This window comes from Epinephelus lanceolatus, chromosome 10, assembly GCF_041903045.1.
Source record: "Epinephelus lanceolatus isolate andai-2023 chromosome 10, ASM4190304v1, whole genome shotgun sequence".
NCBI lineage: Eukaryota > Metazoa > Chordata > Actinopteri > Perciformes > Serranidae > Epinephelus > Epinephelus lanceolatus.
Genome location: NC_135743.1, coordinates 36,342,994 through 36,365,393, shown reverse-complemented (window position 1 = coordinate 36,365,393; position 22,400 = coordinate 36,342,994). Strand labels below are relative to the sequence as shown.

At 41.3% G+C, this 22,400-nt stretch overlaps 1 protein-coding gene across 2 annotated transcripts in view; it reads right to left on the bottom strand.

Moving 5' to 3' along the window:
• vps13b (vacuolar protein sorting 13 homolog B) overlaps window positions 1-22,400 on the bottom strand; it is a 354,297-nt gene that overhangs the window by 130,584 nt on the left and 201,313 nt on the right. Inside the window, exons 28-31 of one of the 2 annotated variants that reach the window (XM_078171989.1) lie at window positions 21,811-21,877; window positions 19,510-19,782; window positions 18,916-19,072; window positions 18,287-18,398 (exon numbers count right to left, since the gene is read on the bottom strand). In XM_078171989.1, coding sequence (XP_078028115.1) covers window positions 18,287-18,398; window positions 18,916-19,072; window positions 19,510-19,782; window positions 21,811-21,877 — 609 coding nt within the window. Of the gene's footprint in view, window positions 1-18,286; window positions 18,399-18,915; window positions 19,073-19,509; window positions 19,783-20,773; window positions 20,916-21,810; window positions 21,878-22,400 lie in introns of both variants that reach the window. The other variant, XM_078171988.1, reaches the window with a different exon arrangement.

The window sequence follows — 22,400 nt, the reverse complement described above, 5'->3', positions numbered from 1 at the left end:
GACCAAAACCATTTATTCCAGCTGATGCAGTTTCAAGTAGATTGACGATAATTGATGATACAGCGAGAGCAATACTACAGCTGCACCTCACATGTTGTATCAGACATGCTGTCCAGATTGTCAGAAAACACTTGGAGCAGTGATGCATATTCTTCTTATCATTCCCAAATCTTATCACTTGTTGAGTAGAAATACATGGTCGTCATCAAGACCATGACCACACACTACCAACCCAAAAAGGCATAGCACACATAAACACAAAATATCTATGGCAAAACTGAAACCGCACTATGCATTAAAACGTAATGCTCACACGCACAAGCAGTATACATTCTCTCTATGATATGAGTTTCAAACCAAGATGGTTATAGTGTTCAGAGCATTCCTTGTGATTTACTCCTGCACATAAATTGTTCACTTTGTGCTCCGGCACGGAGGGTGTTTTATGGAGCTGTAAAATTAGGCCCACTTTATGGATCCAACAGCATGAACCACTACTGTTTTTTCCACTTGATATTGATTAAGCGGTTCAGCATTGCCAAGCTGGTTCACATTAGTGTACACACAGGCGTGTTGTGTGTATTTTTTGAAGATGCTCATTTTTATCTGTGAAAATGAGGGTCTTTGGCAGAGCACTTTGAAGTTGATTACACATTGTTTACTGCAATTATTGAATTCTGACAAATGTTTAAAGCAACGAGATTACATATCAAGGCCTTATCCTTCGTCGGATAAAGAATGAAAATTTTCCTAAACAAAGTCAGGGAAATGATGGCCATATTTGATTAGGCTAACGTATGCTACAGGTTTAGCAGACAGGCTGAACAAACATGTAATCGGATAGCTAAAACAGTAGGTCCTTCTCATTGACGTTTGCCTTGACCTTAAACAACATTTTGTTCTAATTCAAATTTCCTTCCAGCAAACAAAGGCGGAATGAAACAGAATACAATGACTTGCTGCTGGAAGCTCCCACATAATGGAATTAAAAACTTATGTCTAAATCACAAGCTTTAAGGAGAGACAGGCCGGACTTTGAGAATATGAGAGCAGCTTAGAAGCCACTGGTGCGGCCCACGACTACATGCACTTTCTCATGAGATAGTGTCCAAATACTTTTATGTCAGCAAGGAAAAACAGCATAAAATAATTACAATAATGTGGGGCACACATGCTTCCTACATCAGCTAATTCTTCCTCCTCTGTAAATGACTGCGGAGCCAGTGTTTATAATTCTGAGGCGGATCTCGCATTCATCCAAACCGCCGAGTGTATTTATACAAAGTGACATTTCTATATGGGAGATTTCCCCCTTTTCCCCCACTAACTGAGGAAATCACATGCGGGTAGTGAACTCCCGGGCTTACCTAATTCCACTGTGCTGTTGATTTGGGGAGGGAAGAATGGAGAAAAGGTACAAAAGCAGGATCGGAGAGGGACTTAAAGAAAAGACTGCAGCTTCATTTACAATCAACAAGAAAGAAAATGTAAATGTAGCACAAATGCAGCTGAAGTAAAGGGGAGGTTAACAGAATGAGATGAATGCAACTTAGCTCTGAGTCTGACAACTTCACAGCACACATTTTGACTTAGTGGGAAAAGTACAGGTGTTCCAAATGACATTAATTACAGCTCCTTTCTGTTCAAGTGTCCCGGTAAGCCACCACAGTGTGACAGTGAGCAATTATTAATGATTCACACCTGTTCTTTCCTACTGTGATATGCCAAAATGCCAACCTTGAAAAAACCCTATCTGGATAATTTTATCACAGAAGTACTATGATTTCAAAGCACTGATATTTGATTGATATGGAGCTGCCACCATAGTGCAAATGCATGATCTAAAAAAAAAGCTACAATGGAGACCCCACAGTCCTCTAATCCCTCCACCTGAAACTATCAAGAAACATGTCAATACAAATCACTGTCAATAAAGGCAGTGACAGCTGTGTTCTCTGGCTGATATCTGTTGTGTCACACGGTGTCACACTGTCATCAAACAAGTTTGCATTTCATTACATCAATCCCACTGCTTCATTTGCAAGTCAAGTGATCCAACTTCTGTGGTTTAAATTAGATTAAAGTTCTCACTTCATCTACTGGGAGGGGACGGGAGAGAAATTGGTCAAAGAGATTATGAGTAATCGACAGAACTGTCACATGAGAAGAGATTTGGTGTTCTCAGAATGCCCTCATCAGGTTGCTGAAATGGCTGCATCTCAGAGACCTACAGGAGGTGTGAGTTAGAATACAGGCTGCACTCAATCAGCTTCATCTGGAGCCAGTCACACTGAACATGTGCAATGACAGTGTACTCGGAGACTCAGCCTGAGCTAGTTGTTTCTCTGTTTGCTGGCAGTGCACCTTGTTCCAATAAGGAGGAAGAACCATGCAGCATGTGAGAACCACAAAAAAAGAGATAGAAGCTGAGGGAGACGAAGTCCTAAAAAGTGACAGAGAAGAGGAAACGGCTATGTGACACAGAGTGAGTAGAAAGGCTGCACTGTACTAATTAAGGAAAAAGTGCATGAAACCAAAAAAACAAAACTCAATAAAACGTAATGATAGAGAAATTAAAAGAGGCAAGTTCTTGTGGAATATAGCCTCCATAAACAGTTTCCTGCTGCAACACCTCACCTCTGTTCCCTGCTTTCAGTTCTATGTTTTGTTGTTGCATGACCGTCATCTTTACATAATTGCCTCTGCAATAATTCTCTATACTCTTCTTTTAGTTTCCTCTATCTCATAACATCTTATTCTTTTTTCTCCCCTCTCCTCTCTTGCCAGTCAGGGTTTTGGTACAGTGACTCCAGAACAGTGAGGAGGAAGTGGCCCCTACGGGCCAGGCTCCTGACAAACCACAACTCTAAACAGGCGGTGCTGTGAAAATATGGCATTCAAACAACACAGTGCCAAAACTTCTGACCACCACGCCAGCATCCAAACAGCTGCAGGCACTGAGAACATTTAATGGGAAAAAACAAAGAGAAAGAAATGGACAGAAACAGGGGACAAATAATAAAAGAAGTAGCAGGAGGGGGGTTTAAGAAAACATGCAAAACAGAGCTCCAGCAGCGTCTGTGTTGAGCTGGAGACCAGAGTGGGCCTTGTTTTTATTAGAAGGAACTAAGAGATGAGAAAGACATGATGCTAACACGTCAGCCCCCTGAGCCTGTGTGGAATGGAGTTTCTACCCACTTAAAAACATACTGAACAGAATCGTATGTTGCAGAGCAAGAAGCTGCAGGAAGAAATTGACTGAAGGATGCTGTAGGAAGGAAGAAATGAAGAAAGAGTACTTCTGTTCAGTAGAAAATCTGTACAGAGAATGGCCCAGGTGTAAAGAATTAGAGGAGATGGCACATCAAACGGGGCTGTGCTCGGCCTCTTTCCTGTAGCCCTTGTGGCAGGAAATGCTCTACAGCATCCTGTGAGCTGACCAGAGAGAAACTGATGAGAGGGAGCAATGAGGAGACCAGATAAAGTGGGAGGTGAGGAACAGAGCAGGGCACACGTAGAAAATGTTCAGCAACACCCTGCAGAGAAGAGGGAGATCAGGAGACAAAACGGGGGGAATAAGGACATAGAGAGAAACAGGAGAAGGCCTAACTGAGGAAGTTCTATAGAACAGGAGAGAACAGGGCAGGGAAGAAGCCAGCAAGCAAAGAGAAAGAGAGGAAGCTAGAAGGTACGAAAAGCTCGACAACATCCTGTAAGATGAATTGGCACTTATAGGCTAGGTGGAGGGGAATTTTAGAATGCATAAAGACTGAACCATGTATAGACAGGGGAGTAATACAAAGCAGGCATAGGGTTGAACTAGACCTGTTAGGGTTGGATGGAGAAGAGGATGAATTAATTAAGGGCAGAAAGCCTACTGTGGAGAGTAGAACATTATTTGGAAGGCTTTGATGACAGAGTAGAAAATGCTTCAAGAGCTGGGAAAAATATTACATTTTTTTCTCCAAACTGACGTTTTGCAAAAGTTCCCTTCGAGACATGTTGTAAAATGTATCTACATGTATGTAAAAATACTCTGCTACAATTGATATTATGTTTAACATGGTTTTCCCACACAAAAAGTGGAGAAAACCAACAACAACAAAACACCTAAAAGGGGCTGGAAGCAGATCTACTCTTTCTTGCTCATTGAGAAATTCTAAATCTGACATCCGCCTCGCCCATCACTGCTACATGCGGTAGGTTTTACTTTCACTTGTACTAGGTTGACTGGTGAAAGGAGAGTGCGCATCAAGGTGGCTGGTGTTACCATTAGAGGAAACATTGGAGAGATTCAGCCATACATGTTTGAGCCTCAGTCAGACCCTGAAGATCTGTTGTGTACCAAAGTCAGTGACTAGCAGATGTATCAGAATTATAAGTGTAGTTCGCACCTTTTATCTTCTACGATGGGGTTTTTGTTAGTTAGTGGAAGGACACCCCAGGGTCCAGTTTACATCCAGAAACTGCACATTCTACCATATTTGCTAACAAAACTTTAACTATGCTAATGCTAATTCTGCTCTCTGTACTGACAGGTCTGCTCTGCGCTGGAGGCTTCAGGTTTCTTTGCTAGTGTTGTATCAAAGTCGGTGATATGTGTTTACCTATTAAACAACTTCCGGCTTTCGTATTAGTGATTTACCTAATCTATCTTGCCCGCGGTACATTTGAATCTTGTCGCTCCCTTTAGTAGAGGCATGTAAAAACATCTTTCTAGTGACAAACCTTGCACAGATACAAGTCAGTATAATCAAGATCAGACATTTTAGAGACACAAAAAAAACACATTATTGAGTGAAGGAGGACTAGACTTTCAAATGGCAAAAATAATAACCTAGTGACTGGTTAAACCATGGACAGATACAATCTAACTGTGCATGTGCAAGTACTGTGCAAGTGTCGGAACAAATATAGTTTGCACAGTATGTGTGTGTGTGTGTGTGTGTGTGTGTGAGGGAGAGAAAGATAGAGAACATTTGTGTGCTCCTCTGTACAAAGTCTGACATGTCAGGTTTTGATGTGTGAGCTTCTTGTCTCCCTGTGCTGCCTGTTGAACATGTGTCTGTCAGCTGGAGCTGTCCCTCAGCCTTCAAACCAGCCCTCTGCTCCTTAAAAAAACTCTTATGTGGCTTTAAAATGCTAATAACATCAGTCCATTACCAGGCTACACATAATGTGAGGCCTTCAAAAAACTCCTTTTAAAGCCCTTCAAATGCCTTCTCAGTTGTAAGAGGGGGAGATGGAAAAATATCAAGGGGGGAACAATGATGCTTTAAACACTGGCTCCTCATCATTACTGAGGAATGGAAGGAAGTCTTGCCAACAGTTGGACATTTCATTTCAGCATAAATGTATGGAGCAAAGCATATTTGCTTAAGTTAATAATTTTTGCCCGGGTTACATGTATGTAACTAGAGCCATGCATGTGTGCGATGACAAAGTGACAGGGGTGGGGTGCTGATTGGAGGGCTGTTGTATGTGTGTGTGTGTGTGTGTTTGTGTGTGTGGGATAAGATGTGGATAGAAGAAAGGGGACCACCACAGTAGACTTGTCTACATGGTGGCTTCACATTTCCCTCTGCGGTTCCCTCAAACCTGCAGCTGAAGTAACATGACTGACATTCACACACAGACAGACACACACACACATACAGTGCACTTCATTGCAAATCTTCAGCCTCACAATGCACCTACCTGCCAGTTTGCTAATCTTGATCCCATGGATAACAGCTAATGTGAGGAGCAAGCAAACTATTGTGTTTGACTAAGACAGTCTAGAAAACACAATACCTGTAGGTGCATATCCATAATATAACTCAATAGCATCTTTAATGCTGGGCTCAGACGACAGGAGTTTTAAAATCCCAACCGATTTTGAAATCGGGTTGCATCATGGCTTAAGGAGAAACTTTACAGATTATCTTCCCCTGTTCTCAAACATGCACACACTACAAAATTTAGAAATAATGGCTCATCACACCCTACAAGATACTATTAACACTATTTTGCCAGAGGGAGCAACTCACATGGTCTCTCTCATGGGAAAGCGGATGTAAACTGAATAGAGACTAACTTGGTGCGACAACTTGCTATAATGTCATTAATGCTTTGCAGTAAGAAAAACAAAAGCAGACAGCTAAACAAGTCTGGATGAGAAACACAGGCCAATGCGGGTTATTTATTCTTCAGCAACAACTGGAGGTGAGATTTTAGCTGTCAGTTTTAATATCTGTCAACAATAGTGTGCTAGCTACAGTAAGCCTCAAGGACCAGAGGGTTTACCCTTGCTTGGCAGCACCATCAACTGCTCAGTACTGTATTGTAATTGTTGAGATTTTAAATCCTAAATATCAAACATGTTGGCACACACACTGTAAAAATAATAGATGTAGCGACTGTGACATCACTCATTGGCTTGTGGACTGTGGAATTACGGCCAATGCCATGTTGTTTTTTTGGAGCAAGAAGTAGCCATATTTGAGCGAGAGGCTGGAGCTGTGGAGAGAAGTGAGAAGCTGAGGACACTATCAGCAAGCAGCCTGACACTTAAACCAGCCCGCCCTCAATCATGCATTACTTTAAGCTCTAATAAAATGTAAATGGGTGACTTATATAAAAATTCATCCCATACAGGTGTCATGGACGGTAAACATGTTTATTTCTGCTGTAAAGTTGGGCAATTTAACATGGGGGTCTATGGAGATTGACTGGCTTCTGAAGCCTGCCTCAAGTGGCCATTCAAAGAAATGCAGTTTTTGGCACTTAGTGTTGGCTTCATTTTTCAGCCTCAGAGGTTGCTGTTTTGCTTGAAATTATCGGGGTGACCCTGATGAGGCTGCAAGTAGTTCGGGAGGCTGAAGACCTCATCTGTAAACCTGGCACATTACCAGATAATTTGGACTGAACATCGGTTTCAACCAAGGTCCCAGACTGAATTTCACTGGCATTCACTGTGGCACCTCAACTACATACACTTATTTAGTTATACATACATTGAATAATACCACAAGGGCACTAATAAGGATTGTTAAGTAGCAACTTAAGTGGCAGACCAACACGGAACATATGAATGTAGACGGATGAATCAAACACATATATAAGAGTTGATAATACACTGTACATTAAATAAGCTATTTGATATCGAGCATGCTTGAGTAAAAACAACTGGTAAAGACCAGGAGGAGGAAGATGGTTCAGAGCCCACTTTAATGCCAGCCTCTGGTTCTTTCAAGTCTGCTCGGGCCTCCTGGGGTTGTAATGTGCCTCTTATTACACAAGCATTAGGCAATTACGCCACTGGTTTCACATTGGCTTCCCAGAGCCACAGAAGAGCTTGTGGCTTCACACATGGACATTTGAAAGCATCTGCACATTCCTTCTTTCTTGAGGTTGACTTCTCTTTTTTTTTCTCCTTCGTACTTCTACTCAATCCTCCAATTGCCTCTGCTCTGGTCTGATGTTCTACTGTGTAGCCTACTGATAAGTGCCACTTGGCAGGAGACTACTGACCACACACACACAAATACACACACAGACATATATGGGCAGATGCCTACAGAAAAAAACACAGGACATGCTTACAAAGAGCTGTATATATACAGAAACTTAACATCTAATTTCCTCTGAAGAATATCTAAAATACCATAACACACACCATATTGATGTAACTATTCTGTGTAGTTTGCCAAAGAACTAAACTGCTGATGACTGTGAAAGCACTGTGTTTTAACTACACACAAAGCCTTACTACTCCGAGGAAAAAAGTTGCCAGAAATTTCTCCCTCTGCCTGAGACCTTGCTGTGCATATCGACACATGGCTCAAGTTCAGCTATTTCTATGTAAATCCTGTGAAAAGAAACTAGACAAAGTGGAGACACACAGACTATCAATACAGTATTCCTGAATTCCCCCAACAGTCCACCTGGCCTCCGCTACTGCTGTGCGATTGGCCAGTCAGAGTGTCCCTGTCAGTACAATGACAGCTTCAAACCAACCACACAGGATGCCAGAACATCAACATGTCATGAGCAGGGAGAAAAGGAACTAAAACACAATAATGCACAAGGCTGGGGTTTGACTACACACGTGAACAGAAAAAACATATGCACTTACAATTTCACACACACACAGGGACTTTGACAGGGTAACACCGGTAGAATGTGTGTGGATCGCACGCTGCAGTGGAGCACAGAGCTTCCTAGGTTGGTGGTATGGGTGTATTCTTAGAACCCTTATATCCTGCTTCAGGATGAACCATTTGCACACACACACACACACGCATTCACACACAGGCACAATCAATGAGCCCAGTGGCCAGGCAGTCAACCCCTGGATCAGGCCCTTTTAAGAGTGCAGGACAGCTGAGTGGTGATCCCTCTCGCCTCTGTCAGCATGCTTCCCGACCTGACTGACAGTAGTATGCCAAAACACAAGAGCTGTTTCCGGGAAGCTCTGAATTAAGGTCTGTCACCTTGAGTGCCACCAAACAAGGACTGCAGACGTTCATGCTGCACTCAACAGCAACACACAGACAGATGTTAAAGGGTAAAAAAATGAAAGGGCAGTTGTTGGGAATCCATACTGCGGGTGTTTCAGCTCCGCAATGAAAAGGACAAACATGTGAAACAGGAAACTGCACTGCGCACACTCAAGGTTAATGAGGTCACTGGGTCTGCTCACATGTGAGTACCATTCTTGGATGGTGCCAGAGAAAAGATTGTGTTGTTCCCAGAATTAAAAGGGTCTATCTTCTGATGAGAATGAAAATGTGCATAGCAGTTATTTTTCCACTCTGCAGGTGGTGCTAGAGAAAGGTAACCATGATGCATAGGGCCTACCCTCTTAGGAGCATTACAGTATTAGCTCAAGCATGGGTATACAGCCCAGTTGCCAGAAGGAAATGTTGGAATTGTAAGTTTCTGCAAACCACAGATACCTTACATTTGTATGTTTTATATATATATCAATGTTTTCAAAGTGAAGTGGTTTCGATTGGATGTACATGTAGCATGACACCTATGAGAGACCACTGTACACGACTAACAAACAACAAAACCGAGTGTTTTTTAGCAAGGCAATTGGGTATACTTAGAGATTTTATCTTTGATATGAATCAAAATGTCAGCCTATGGGTGATGCTACATACAGTAAAAGGTTTTGGTGTTATTCGAATTGAAAAGCTTCATCCTGTGAAGAACATGATTTTGTGCAGCAAAGTTAATAATTTCACGAGAGGTCATTAAAATCATTCTTCCACTGAGGACAGCGGTTATCGACAGCAAATTTAACCAAAATCCACGAAAGACATTTCCACATATATTGTCAAATGTTGGAAAAACTAGACAGTCTTTGATACCTTATGGTGTCAATACAGGAAAAATCACGGTATTCTCAAAATGACCAAAATTGGTGCTCTTTGGATGATAGATTTCTGTATAAAAACATTATTAAGATATTATTATGTTGGGTATTATTATATTAGGTTGGACCAAACTGTTGGACAAATGGACCCAAAGATGAACAGACCAACGTGGTCCCCTACGCTTTGTGCCAAAAAAGAGAGGGAAAATAAGCTGTGGTGTACTTGTTTGATTCCCTTGTGGTAAATCCTAATACCCCCTTCTTTCCCTCTTCTCCACTTTCTCCGCACATTACATAGGAATCATATGCATAAAATGGCCATAAAAATGTATAGCAGGGCCCAGGCTGGGGTTTTCTCCCTCCTAATCCCCCTAAACCTCTAACTGCAGGCTGAGGAATACAAGTGTTGTGGTGCAATCTTCTCACAGAGCGGAGGGCCTGAGAATAACATCACAGAGGCCACAGATATTTATGGAATGAACCGCAGGCTGTACACAGAAGTCAGCAGACACCACAACACAGCACACAAGACGCTGTATACAGCTCCCTACTCATATACAGCACAAGACACTGCCGGCTCAACACAAAGTGTAGAGCTGTGGTCAAAAGCTCTCCAGTGATGGATAAGTGGAATTAGAAGGACAGAAAGAAAGATGATAAAGACACAACATGATGTATAGCTATAAATCATTTTAGTCAGTATTCATATGAATTAGACTCATTAATCTGTTCACGAGCCTCTAGTCGGACAGAAAGAGGGACGGCTGGTGGTCAGCCTGGACAGCGTGGAGTACACTCTCAAAAAGACTGATAGCCTTATACCGAGTGGTTGACTTGATTGAACACAGCGGTCAGGTACTCTGGTTCACAGATCAAAGATCAAATCCACTAACATTCATCTGGTTTCCTCTGTTCTGGTCCTGTAACATTAGCTCTGCAAACACAAACCACGTCCTCCTCCCTCTGTTTCGGCTGTAGAGGCAAATGGCATTTTTTCCCCTTCCAGGAAATCAGGTTGCACGTCATATGATATGTTCGCTGTATCATCTGGGACACAGAGAAATATATCTATCACGCTGGTTCCCACTGAAAAGAACGACAAATATCACTTAATCAAAAGAGGAAAAAAAGGTGAAGGGGGAAATATTCCACCTCAAAGCCACAGCAGTATTCAGTGGTTGAGTCTAAACTTCCTGTTCACATTACGACACGTTGTCTGAGTGCTGTTTCAACATGAGCCCCACCAAGCCCACTCACAGTCTCATCTGTCGGCTCCACGCAGCCTATCCTGTCTGATTCAAAACATAAATTTTAGGGCAAACTTTAATAAAAGGGGGCGTATGATTTACTCTGGGTAGCGGCTGTCCCTGTTCTTAAAACAATTTGATATTACATTAATCCTGAGTGTCGAGGCAATGTGAAATATGTCTTCTGCTTTTACCAGCACCAGGTGTTTCATTTGCTGGACTGACAAAAAACAATGTTTATTCTGGCTGACCCTCCAGTCTTCGCTTATTTTATCTTCTTTCTCTGTGGAAGAGAGGGAGAGCATGGGTGTTCATCTAAAGTGAGAGAGAAGAAGAGGGGGTTAAAAGAAAGACAGAGAAAGAAATGGAGCTAAATGATTTACAGTTGACAAAGAAAGGTCTAGCTCTAATCATCTCAATTGGTCCCTTTCCTCAGCCTCCCAGGCCCAAATAGAGCACAACCAGGATGAAGCCCTGGCCTCAGGAGCCCTCAGAGCAATTCTTGTTAACGCAATATCTTGCAGTACGAGCCACTTGACCTCTGTTTGCTGGGTGGGTCTGGTATTGGACGCCTCTGTTTGCTGGCTTACATTCAACAAACTCTCATGGCTAAGTGCCATTTCCCCCTTTTCTGCCCTAAAAGCTTCCAATGACTACTGCGTTATATTGTGATAACACATCTGCCTTTACCGTAATCTAACTACGCTCACTTTAAGACAAATGTGTAGTATCAAACAGAATTGTTGTAATTACATATATTTAAGTCAATATACTCACATGAACCAACTAAAAGATCAGAACAGCTAGTTAGCCAAACAAGCACCAATTAAATTAAAGAGATTTACTAAGTTGGTTTGGTTTTTGCCCACAGTTCTGAGTTAATGACACACTGGCATATTTTCACAAAAAGACAAAATTTAGAAAAGCAAGAGTGTAGACTAGGAAATTAAGATCCTCTGATTATATTTTTAGAGTCTGAAAGTAGCAACCGAAATAGATAAAGAGAACTTTGATTCAAACGGCTCATGTCTGGTTGGGTAATCCGCACAGACACCACTTTTACTGTTCCAAAATGCTACTCTGTGTACTCAAAAGACTGTGTAGCAATGTACTACACCAGCAGGGAGTAATTGAGAAGTTTTACTACATAACTCCTTTTAGCACTACTATTACAAAACTTAATTTTAGTGTACAAAAGATTTGCTGCTCATCATTTAGGCTGCTCTTTAGTGTCATCTTAAACAGATCACACCAAAGATTTTTTTTGTTTTTTACCCTAGTGTAGAGATATTACAACCATTGCCATCATTGCCTCTGAAAGGAGTTTATCATTAAACCTGCTCAGGAGCCAGGGGAGTTTTTAAAGCAACTCCTAAATCAGTGTATATAAGTGTAGGTCCTGAGTGTCACTGTGTGTGGCCCGAGCAGCTCCTCTCCTCCGCTGCGGCAGCGAAGCAAAGCCGGCGCACTTTTTGCTGGTGTAAACAAACGGGGAAATGGGGCACTTGGCAGCCGACTAAAGTGAGTGATGAGGCAAGTGTGCACTGAAGCATCTAATGAATCATTTGCTGGGAACTCTGGATTTTATGAGGAAAAGAAAGATGAGGAGGAAGACAAGAAAGAGGGAGACCAGCTGAGTGCATAAAAAACAGAATGGCACTTCAAATGAAAAGAAAGTAAGAGTCGCAGCTGTCATACAGACGCCTGACAGAATCATTCAGTGTTTTGCCCCAGTGTGAGGACAAAAGATTACAATGCATAAAACTTGCAGGGTCTCCTAATCCTAATACTAGCACAGCAGCAGTATGTGAACCCCAGTGAGCGGTGGTGAATTTACAGAGGTGACTGCTGACGCTGTGACGGGTCTGCACCTTTGAACGGAGCTGATGCGCTGATAGTGTATAAGCCGCTTTATTCCACACCTTGCCTTCACCCTTACTGCCTCGGACTAATAAAATAGAATGACTACCTCTGCTACTACTGAATGAACAAACAGTGAAATTTAACAATGATAATAACAAGACAGATCTGACCTAAAACACATATTCAGTGCGGCTGACCGTTCATAGTAACCTAGCCCACTTAGTTCTACTGAAGTCTTTCCATTTATCTATCTCAAGAATTTATTGTGGTTAAGTTGCATCTGTGAAAAGTCATAACTATTGATTATATGTTATGAAAGCTGTTTTTTGAAATATGTGTCACTGAGAGTGTGTAATGACAGTTTCCACAAACACCGCTTTAACTACAGAGTGACAGTTAACCACAATTGCAACTTACATGGTTAACTTTATATCAACTTGTAGCCTTTATAATACGCCAAGAGCACAGTAGTTGTCTGAAGACTGAACTGAGTACCAAAAATGTTGTAATGTGAAACAGTCAGTGTCTAGTTAAATAGTCAGAGTTTCTTTAAGAACCTGCAATGCAGCACAATTAGCAGCCAAACAAATTTCTAATTCTGTGAATGAACACTGTAAAAATATGGATCCATTGAGAGGGCAAACAGAAAAAAAACTGCCAACCAGGTAAACCACACACACACACACACACACACACACACACACACACACACGGCCATGGCAAGGATGTTACTAGAAGAGAAGGATGCATATAACATAGTGCCAGGGAGTTTTATTGGTAACAGGCAGGGTCCTGGCTTCAGCGGGATGTGTTTATCTGTGGAGGGGAGATCCCCATCACAACCACTTATTAGGACATATATGTGGGCTTAACCAGGCAGCCATTCAACAGCAATAAGGGGCTTGCTTACTGACCACAGTGTGCTGGGACTGGGACCAGTCTAACCAACACTAGAGCAATGGAGAGGAAAAGCGAGACGGGAAGGAAATAACAAATACACATGGAGACAGAGAGAAAAAAAACATAGAAAAAAAAAGAGATGGGGGGTAAAAAGAAAGGCAAAAGCTGAGAAAGAGTGGAAAGTGATGGATGGGGGTATGAAAAAGAGTTATTTAGACAGATACATTTATTGTAGCCAAAAAGAAAAAGTGCGTAAGAGCAACTTGATAGGGGAAACATATGATATTGCAAAAGGAAATAACAAAAATAGTAACAGCCAGCTACATTAAACATCAAAAAATTCATTAAAAAAGACAAAAAGGTTAATAAGCAGTTAAGTGATGAGGGTATACCAACTGTCAAAGACGTAGAGTGGGTTCTTAACACCAGAAACAAGCATGGGATGAGGACAGAAAGTAGAGAGAAAAACAGGGACTGGACAAAATTTGCTAGACTAACACATACTTTGGAAAGTGTAAGAGAAAAAGACACAGTAGGAGGGAGGGAAATAGACAGAGTCCATTGATACAGCCACATCATGTTGACTTGGCTCTGCATCACCACTGACACAGCAGACGTGTCTGCCGTTACCATAGAAACACAGGCATGTGCACTAATCAAAACAAAAAAACAAAAACCATATTTTGCGGCAGCGGGATGCTCCCTGAGTCTCCCTTGGACAGACCATGAGGTAACTGAGTATGTGATGGAATCTAGAGCTGTGTCATCTAGGTGTGGGGATGTCGGGAAATGTGCAGGATATTTTAGGACATACAAACACACACACACACACACACACACACACACACACACACACGTAGAAACATGTGCAGACACATGGATGCAAGCAGGCACACAGAGAGGAACAAACATGCAAGTTGGTTAAGTTAGTCTTTCATCATTTAGACTTTCCCTGGATAGTAATTATTCAACTGAGATTTTTTTTCCTTTACAAAAGGGTTGCTCGGATAATACCAATAGCAACTGTTAGGCGTTAGTCGTCTTCTTAACACTGATAGATTAAAAGGGCTCCCTCATCAATTCAAACTCCCTCTTTATTCTAACACCAAACACTGAGTTGTAATCAAGAGCAGAAATAAAAGGCTGTTGTAAAAATCACTAACAAGTGTATAATAGGGACATCTAAAAGAAAATCAAGATATGTGTGTATGGTATGGTAACTATGAAAAATATAGAGACATAAAGGAGCTTTAGTTGCATTTAATATAAATAAACATTTCATGTATTCATATATTTAATTTGTTTTAAAGTATATAAAAACCTTCAACTACAAATTAAGGCAACCAAAAATATTTGGTTCATCACTTACTGTTAATGACAATTAGCTAATTATCAGTTATTTCAAAGTCACTTAAATCTTATCAGTTAATATGTGTCATGTCATCAAAAGTTACTGACGTTAATAAAAGGTCAATATTAGATACGAACTTACATTTTGTTTTAACCCTCAAACCTAGACATTTTAACACGCGTCTCTATGCCCTTTCAAAGGGACGCTCAATCTATACATGCTGGTTGACAGAGTGGTCCCCATTCTCCCCAACATACAAGAAGCTTTCAATTAAGTGTTCCATAAGTGAAAAAAAAAAAAAAAATCACACTGGAAAAAGGAGAAAAACAGAGAGAATGAGAGAAAAGGGGAGTAAAAGATCTGTGAGATTTTACAGAGGGCCCAAACCACAAGAAAGTCAGGGCTGAATGCATGCTGGACATTCCCCGGGCCGGCGCTCATGTACTCGGAAAAAGCCCGCTTTTTCAAGACAGGAAAATGATTTCAGCTGTGTAAATTGACAGCGGCCTTGTAGCTGAAGATGGAGAGGGAGAAGGAGGGGAAGCCTGTAGCTGTGTGTCATAATTCCTGCTTAGTGAAGAAGCCGCTGGGGAGCTACTCTTTCAGGGAAACAAAATTTAACATCATATGTTATATGTCATATGTTATATGATCAAATGAAATGGTGTTAATTGTTACCAAATGAACCTGGTGGTGGATATCGACTTGGCCTTACAGTTTTACAGTCAAACAGGTTTATTTTACCTTCTTTGAGGAAATCTTCTGACTCTAAATGGCAAATACACAATGTGCCCTGAAATTGTTGAGGCTGAAAGGAAAGCTGGTGAGCTTTGAAGTGTGTCAGAGACAGTGTTAGTGTAACGGCATCAAGACATGCTACGTCAGGATGTTTACACATGTTCGCTATTTTAGCCTTCACTCTCGTCTTCTCTCACAGGGTGGCATTACAGTAAATCCTGGTTTTAGACATTGTGAGGCAATCATTTCATGTACAGTAGACAATAACAGCATGGCTGCTTAGATCAGTCATTCAATTATGACAACGGATGTAATTAGTGGTGGACTTTAAACAGAAAAGCAGCAAATGGCTACCGGCACTCACAGACATATTTCTTCCTATAGCCTCAGTTGGTTATAGATTGTAAACACACATCGGTTTGCATGATTACAGACTCTCACTTTGACTTTCTCTATACAACTTGGGGGAGCACATGCAGTAGGATTCAGCACAGATAAAGTGCATAACGGTGCCTGGTAATGGTATGTCAACAAGGCCCTGATCTCAGGGTTATCAATCATGTGACTCAGAAAGAAGTGTGATCATCCTAAATTGGAGGGCAGATGTGAACAGGGAAGGTGGTGAGGATAATGCATGGTTAGAAATGGATGAATGAACACAGAGAGTGGTTTGGTATAATTCCTGGGTTTCACTGCAGAGAGGGAAGTGGTGACTCTTGGCTTCTGTGTGTAGAGGTTAAGGGGGTGAGTGAATGTTGGTGTGTTTGTACACATGGCCATGCCTGCTGCTAGTGTTTGTGACAAAGTATTGTATATGTGTATTTTTGTGTGCATAGGTGCAGTGTGTGCTTGTGCTCACTGCACATTTGGGTGTGAATGCATGACTGAGTGTAGGGAAGTTAATTGTCTTTGTGAGTGCATGTGTTCCCGACTGTGTATGTTGAATGACTATGTGCGTGTGGAGGGCAACATGGTAGCGTGTGTGTGTTAAGGCCAGGGTGGAGCGTCGTGCGAGTCAATCCATGTCTATGAGCAGATGTGGGCACCACAGCCACAGAACCACCAATCCTCTAACTACCACAGGCAGAACATTACTGGCCAATATGGGGTAAAATTGCATGGCTGGTCTAACTGGTTTTTGGGGCGAAAGTCTGAGAAAAACTCCAGATTATTTTCCATGCCCACAAGATCATCATTTATCATCTGACATGATAACAACATGGCCAACATGTCAACAAAATAAATCCAGGCACAGTTTCCATGGAAACAGAGTAGTTACTACCCATTAGCTGTACTAACTTGAACCAAACAAAGAGCAAACATTTTAGCACGGTACACTGTGTGGAACTCGTGGGATGAAAAAAAAATACCCCCCAAAAGTCCCTGCAAAACAGTAGCTATGGTTACTGATCAATACCATCTTTGCTCCAATACATCAAACAAGTAAATGAGAGACTGTGAGGGAGATAGGTTGGGTACTCTGGAAGAAATTTAGACAATGTTGGACAGAGTGTGGTATTCCCCTCCATTTTGCCTTGATGGTTACAGATTGTCAGACATGCCCAAGGGCCTAGACCCCCTCTGCCTCCCTGCTCCATGTAATCTCCCTACGTATGACACTTCCACCAACTGAAAGCAGCAATGAAGCCTAAAGTGGCCTCTCCTCTACTTTTGTTGTCCACCTTTTTTTTTCCTCTCCACTCCACGTCTTGTGTCAGCTCACATCTCACTTGCAGCTGCACAAAGCATTTGGCACCACTTTTATCTCCCTCATTACATGTGTTTGCCAGCTCCATATCTGCCCATTCACACAACTTCTCTCTCTCTCTCTCTCTCTCTCTCTCTCTCTCTCTCTCTCTCTCTCTCTCTCTCTCTCTCTCTCTCTCTCTCTCTCTCTCACACACACGCTGTGGGGCTGCGGTTTTGGGCAGCTATGACACAATCCAGATTCTTTTAGCTGCCTTTAGCGGGGAAATGTGTTTTGCGCAGAGCTATTTCCCTCAGAAGTCCAGATTTTCCCTGCCTAGTTGCTTTGATCCGCATGGCACGGGGGGCTTGTGTCAACAGTCTTGTGTTTCAGCTGGAGGGCCCGGCGGACCCCCAAGGTGTCACTCATTTCTCTCTGTCATTGCTGGGGCAGCTTAACCACTATGTGGCGCTGTCACTCGCTGCTCCTTAAAAACCTCCCATGAGACAGCAAACATCATGCGGACACAGAAGTGCACCCATGCACAGCCTGAACACACACACGCAGACACCAAAAACAGTTGCCTCACAACAGGTTATATGGAGTGTGCCTTGAGGTCAGACAAATTTGATTGGCATCTTTAATGAACTGTAGTCAAATAACAAGCTTTGTGGTGATCTGTTACTACCAGTGGTGTCTGTTTTCAGAGAAGAATGTGATAAAGCTGTGTGAGTGTGATGAGATGTAATAACAACAGAGGTGTCAGAGCTGAAAATTAAATTGTGTAAAAGAGAAAGAGGGAGACTGTGAGGTAGACTCAGTGATAAGTATCTTGCACATTATCTCAAAATGGAAAAACTGTGGATGAACATAGGGCATTGGTAAACAGTAGAGAAGGGAAAACAGCAACAGTTTAAACAAAGACTGTCCATTTGTAATCAACATGCTGTTAGAGGGATGTTATTAGGCATTGGAGAAGTAGTTTATTTTTCAGCATACATTTAAACATGCACTGATTTGCTAAACTGCGTCACTGATATGTTTATATCCTATTTGAATTTTCTACTTTAATGAATAAATGGCACAATAAGATCAATTCAGCAGAGACATTGTAGTGAGAAGAGAGTTTGTCTTACTGGTAGATGTCTTTTCGCAGCACAGTGCGTGTCAGTGGGTTATCAGCCTGAGGAGCCATGCTGAGGGAACCCAGCTTTAAAACCAGGGTGTCTTCTTTTTTCACTTGGGGATCTAGTGGGACACGCACAGACACACAATCACATACACTGAATACAGACAGAGTTACATATTGTATATATGTGTGTACACTGTAAAGAGACAATATATTTATCCTCCGTGCACAGTTTTATGAATGATTAAACAAACGTGAATACACACACACACACACACGCAAAAACTGTGGGACATAAAAACAGTTCAAACACATAAAAACAGTGTCTTACAGAGCCTTACCACTATTAGTCATTACTACCAACAGACAAAACAAGCCATGACATTCTGACAAAGATTCTATATTGTGTAGGAGTGTATATAACTGTGGTTGGTTCTTCAGAACCTCAACTATTTCTCTTAGCAAACGTCTAATGTGGCGGCTCTGCTATGTCTGCTCAGCCATGACAGAGACTTTGATGAAGTCACCGCAGACCTGAAGAATCTTAAACACAGCCCGTGACTTATACTGTCCCCATTGTTGTTTTCCATGCGAAAACATAAATGTGCATTCAAAAGTGTCGAGCAGTTCTCCAACCTGATGCTGTATGTTTGTCCTGTGCCCCAGGGCAGAAGACCCTGATCACACTGGTGTTGATGTACATGAGAGGCAAATTTCGAGAGGTCAGAGTGTGGCTTCTCATTGGTTGACCTGCTGACTTCCCACGCTCTCTGTACCGTCTTGGTACTGTAGCCTAAAAGACATTAAATTAAACATGTAAATAATAAATTAATGAGATCTAAAACAAAGGTTTTGTTGTTTTAATGGCTAATTCAAATGACAAAGAAGTAAATAAATCCTTATCGTGGAGTAGTCGATGTATGAGTTTAAAGTAAAATTGTACAAATTTTAGTTTAACTTTAAGGCTGTTAACTGGTACAATGTATTGTACCAGTTGTACAATGTATTTCTTTTATTAATTCATTGTGAATTCTCAGTTCCTTTGACTACCGTATATTTCCAGCTTTTGCAAAAAAACTGCAACATGATCTACAACTGCTTTCAATAGGCACATTTTTTCATGCAAGCTTAAAATAAAAAATATATAAATACTTTGTTATTGATTTCCCAAATGGGTCAAGCCTTGACATACTACACAGTTATAGAAACTGACAGACACTTTTTTTCTACCTGGAAAACCCCTGCCACAGTCGCCAATAAGGGACAGGACAGCACCACATCAAAGGGCTGGGCTGTCAGCAGGATTTCTCTCAGGTACTGAGGAGAGCTGTCTGCCAGAGGATCAGCGGTCAACCGCTGGCTGGCGGTGGTAGCACTGCTGCGTGTTGGCCGCTCAGGACGGGTGGTGAGCTTATGACGGACATTTTTGGTGACAGCTTGAGTGTATGTGATCGACAGGAAGCCGTGCTGCTGGTGAGAGCCCTCCAGGACCTTGGCTGCCGTCTGGCCAGTGGTCAGACAGGACAAATCACACTGATGATAGTCATCATTACACAGAGCAACAGCAGACAGAAACTTTAACTGTTCAGTGCTATGTTGGTCTGATTTCTTGGCTGAGGGTTAAGTCTGGCTAAGCATGACATATTTCTAGATTTTACGATTCAAATACATTTTTGTGCAAAATTTCTCCTGTTAAATGACGAATCTAGAATCTTGATCAAGAAACTGAAATCAGAGCTTTCACCTTCAACAATTCATTATTTAGCATAAAAGACTTAACATCAGCCAAAAACACAGACCTCTGTGCTCTAATAAACAATTCTAAAAAAGCAAAGCTGAAGCTACAAACTATAAAGGCTTCTAGCTAGAGCAAATGTATTTATATTCTGTGCAGTAATTTAGACTGGATCAGCCAACTTTATGATATACACAAATTATTTTAAAACCAATTAATGACTGCGGCTGAATTCTGAGGCTGAATTATTTCTGATTTATCAGAAAAGCCAGCTTTCCAATCTTGTGTGTTATTTGCAAAGCAAACACAGGGTGAAAATCACTTAAATAGCCATTAACTAAAAGAAAATAATCTCCAACTGTTGCATGATTAAAAGAAACAAAGATCTGTTTAAGACATCAGGGTAAGTCTGCAAAAACATCCAGTAACAGTGGACTTAACAGGTGTTAAAATTATCGATTAACTGAAAATGTCTAACAAGTTTAGAGTACATTCCTCAGAGTGAAAGTGTTTTATATAACTAATTATAGGATTTTTTCCATTTGCTGTATTATGTGATTGATTTTATTAATTTGTGATTTTTACCATGACAACAGTTTAGAACTAGTGGAAAATTTCAAAGCAACTTAATGACTGTTTAAATCCAAATTAAAGCACTGCCATCTGAAACCTCTCTGAGGAGCCAACACAACTCTTTAAAGCCACTGTTAATGGTGGTTAAGCAGAGTCAACTAAAAAGGAGAAGAGCTGGATTCTTACAGGAGGGAAAAAGCCAGAAAAGTGGCTGAAAGATTCTTGCTTGCTGACGGGTCGAACCAACACAGTGCGTCTGTTCAGCTTGTCAGTGCAAGAAAGGACCACTCCTCCACAGCTGCCCGAGCTCCGCACACCCTCCTCCGTACTGGAGGTGAGGAGAGGGAAGGAGGAGAGAGAGAAAGGAGATGCCGAAGGGGACAGATAAGGCAAGAAGTCACAGGGAGGGGGCAAAGAAGGTGTTTGCATATATACAGATAGAGAAGGGTAGGAAAAAATAAAACAGGGAAGAAAAGACAGGAAAGCATGAAACCTTAAGATAATTTTGAAAAAATCAAATAAAGAGTAAACCGATTAAAACCAAAGGAAGTTGCACCAGTTTGAACCAGCTGACATATTGTGGAATGGTCTTATACTATCCAGTAATAGGAACATGGGAAAAAAATGTTTACTATCGTGATGAGCAGTTGTTGAATGGAAAAGTGTAATTTACAGACATTTAAAATCCCTGACCTGTACACAAGATAAATGCTGATAAATTACAAATCTTATCATTACATCAAGTCTACCTTTACTTCTTAACTAACGTAATTTCTGCTCTATACAACACATTTTCATGTTTTAGGTACCAGTATAAGACCATTACCAGAAAAAGTTTTGATCAACAAGAATATGGAGGCCCATATCCAAGTCACCTCCCACACACACAAACACACAGAAGAACAGTTGTCACCAAATTTCATTGACTTGATTATTTAGCCAATCAGAGCCACTGGAGAGACAGGGGAATGAAATTCTGGAAATGGAATTAATTTATTTATTCTGTTTTCATGAAAATTTTAAGGTGTATCAAATTCTTAGATTTATGGACACCCTGCATTATAGCCAAAAACAATCTTTTTCCTTATGACTTCCTTTATATTCCTGTCTGTCCAGCATGAGCAGAGATGTGTGACCTTGATTAGGAGCAGCAGGATGGCAGAGGCACATTATATAAAGGCCTAAGGCTGCTATGTCTGGTTTGGGACAGGCAGAAGCCTCACCACAGCTGTCTCCTTGCACTGCAGAATGAGTCCTTCATAGTGGCCAGAGTGTAAGCCCTGCCCTGGCCTGGAGAGACACACAAGGCCAAGCTTAACTTGGGCATCTGGGATTACTCATGCTGTTGTGGCAGGGACTGATAATATCTCTTTAATGGCAACAGTACTTACAAAACTACATTTAGATAATTGCACCACAGGCTGATAGTAACATTTTTATCCAACTTGCAGCAGCAGAGGCTTCGATGCAGGTAAATTATGTATGGAAAATTACAATTCCTTGAATTTCATACAGTTCTTGGAAATAGTAATACTTATATAATATACTTATATAAACATGAATAATGTGATGCCAAAATTATTTAAGCATTTTTGTAGTGGCCATCGATAAGAAGCAGAGAGCACCTGTAAAGCAGACATCAAAAGAAGTTAACATGAAGACAGACACAACAATCATCACTCTCAATTTGAAGCACAACATAAACACTAAATCTACAGTATTTAAAAAACACAGAAGCATGCACAGCCTTATTGCAGTTACTCTCGGATGCCAAATCATGCACAACACATGTATGGCAAAATGTTTCACACAA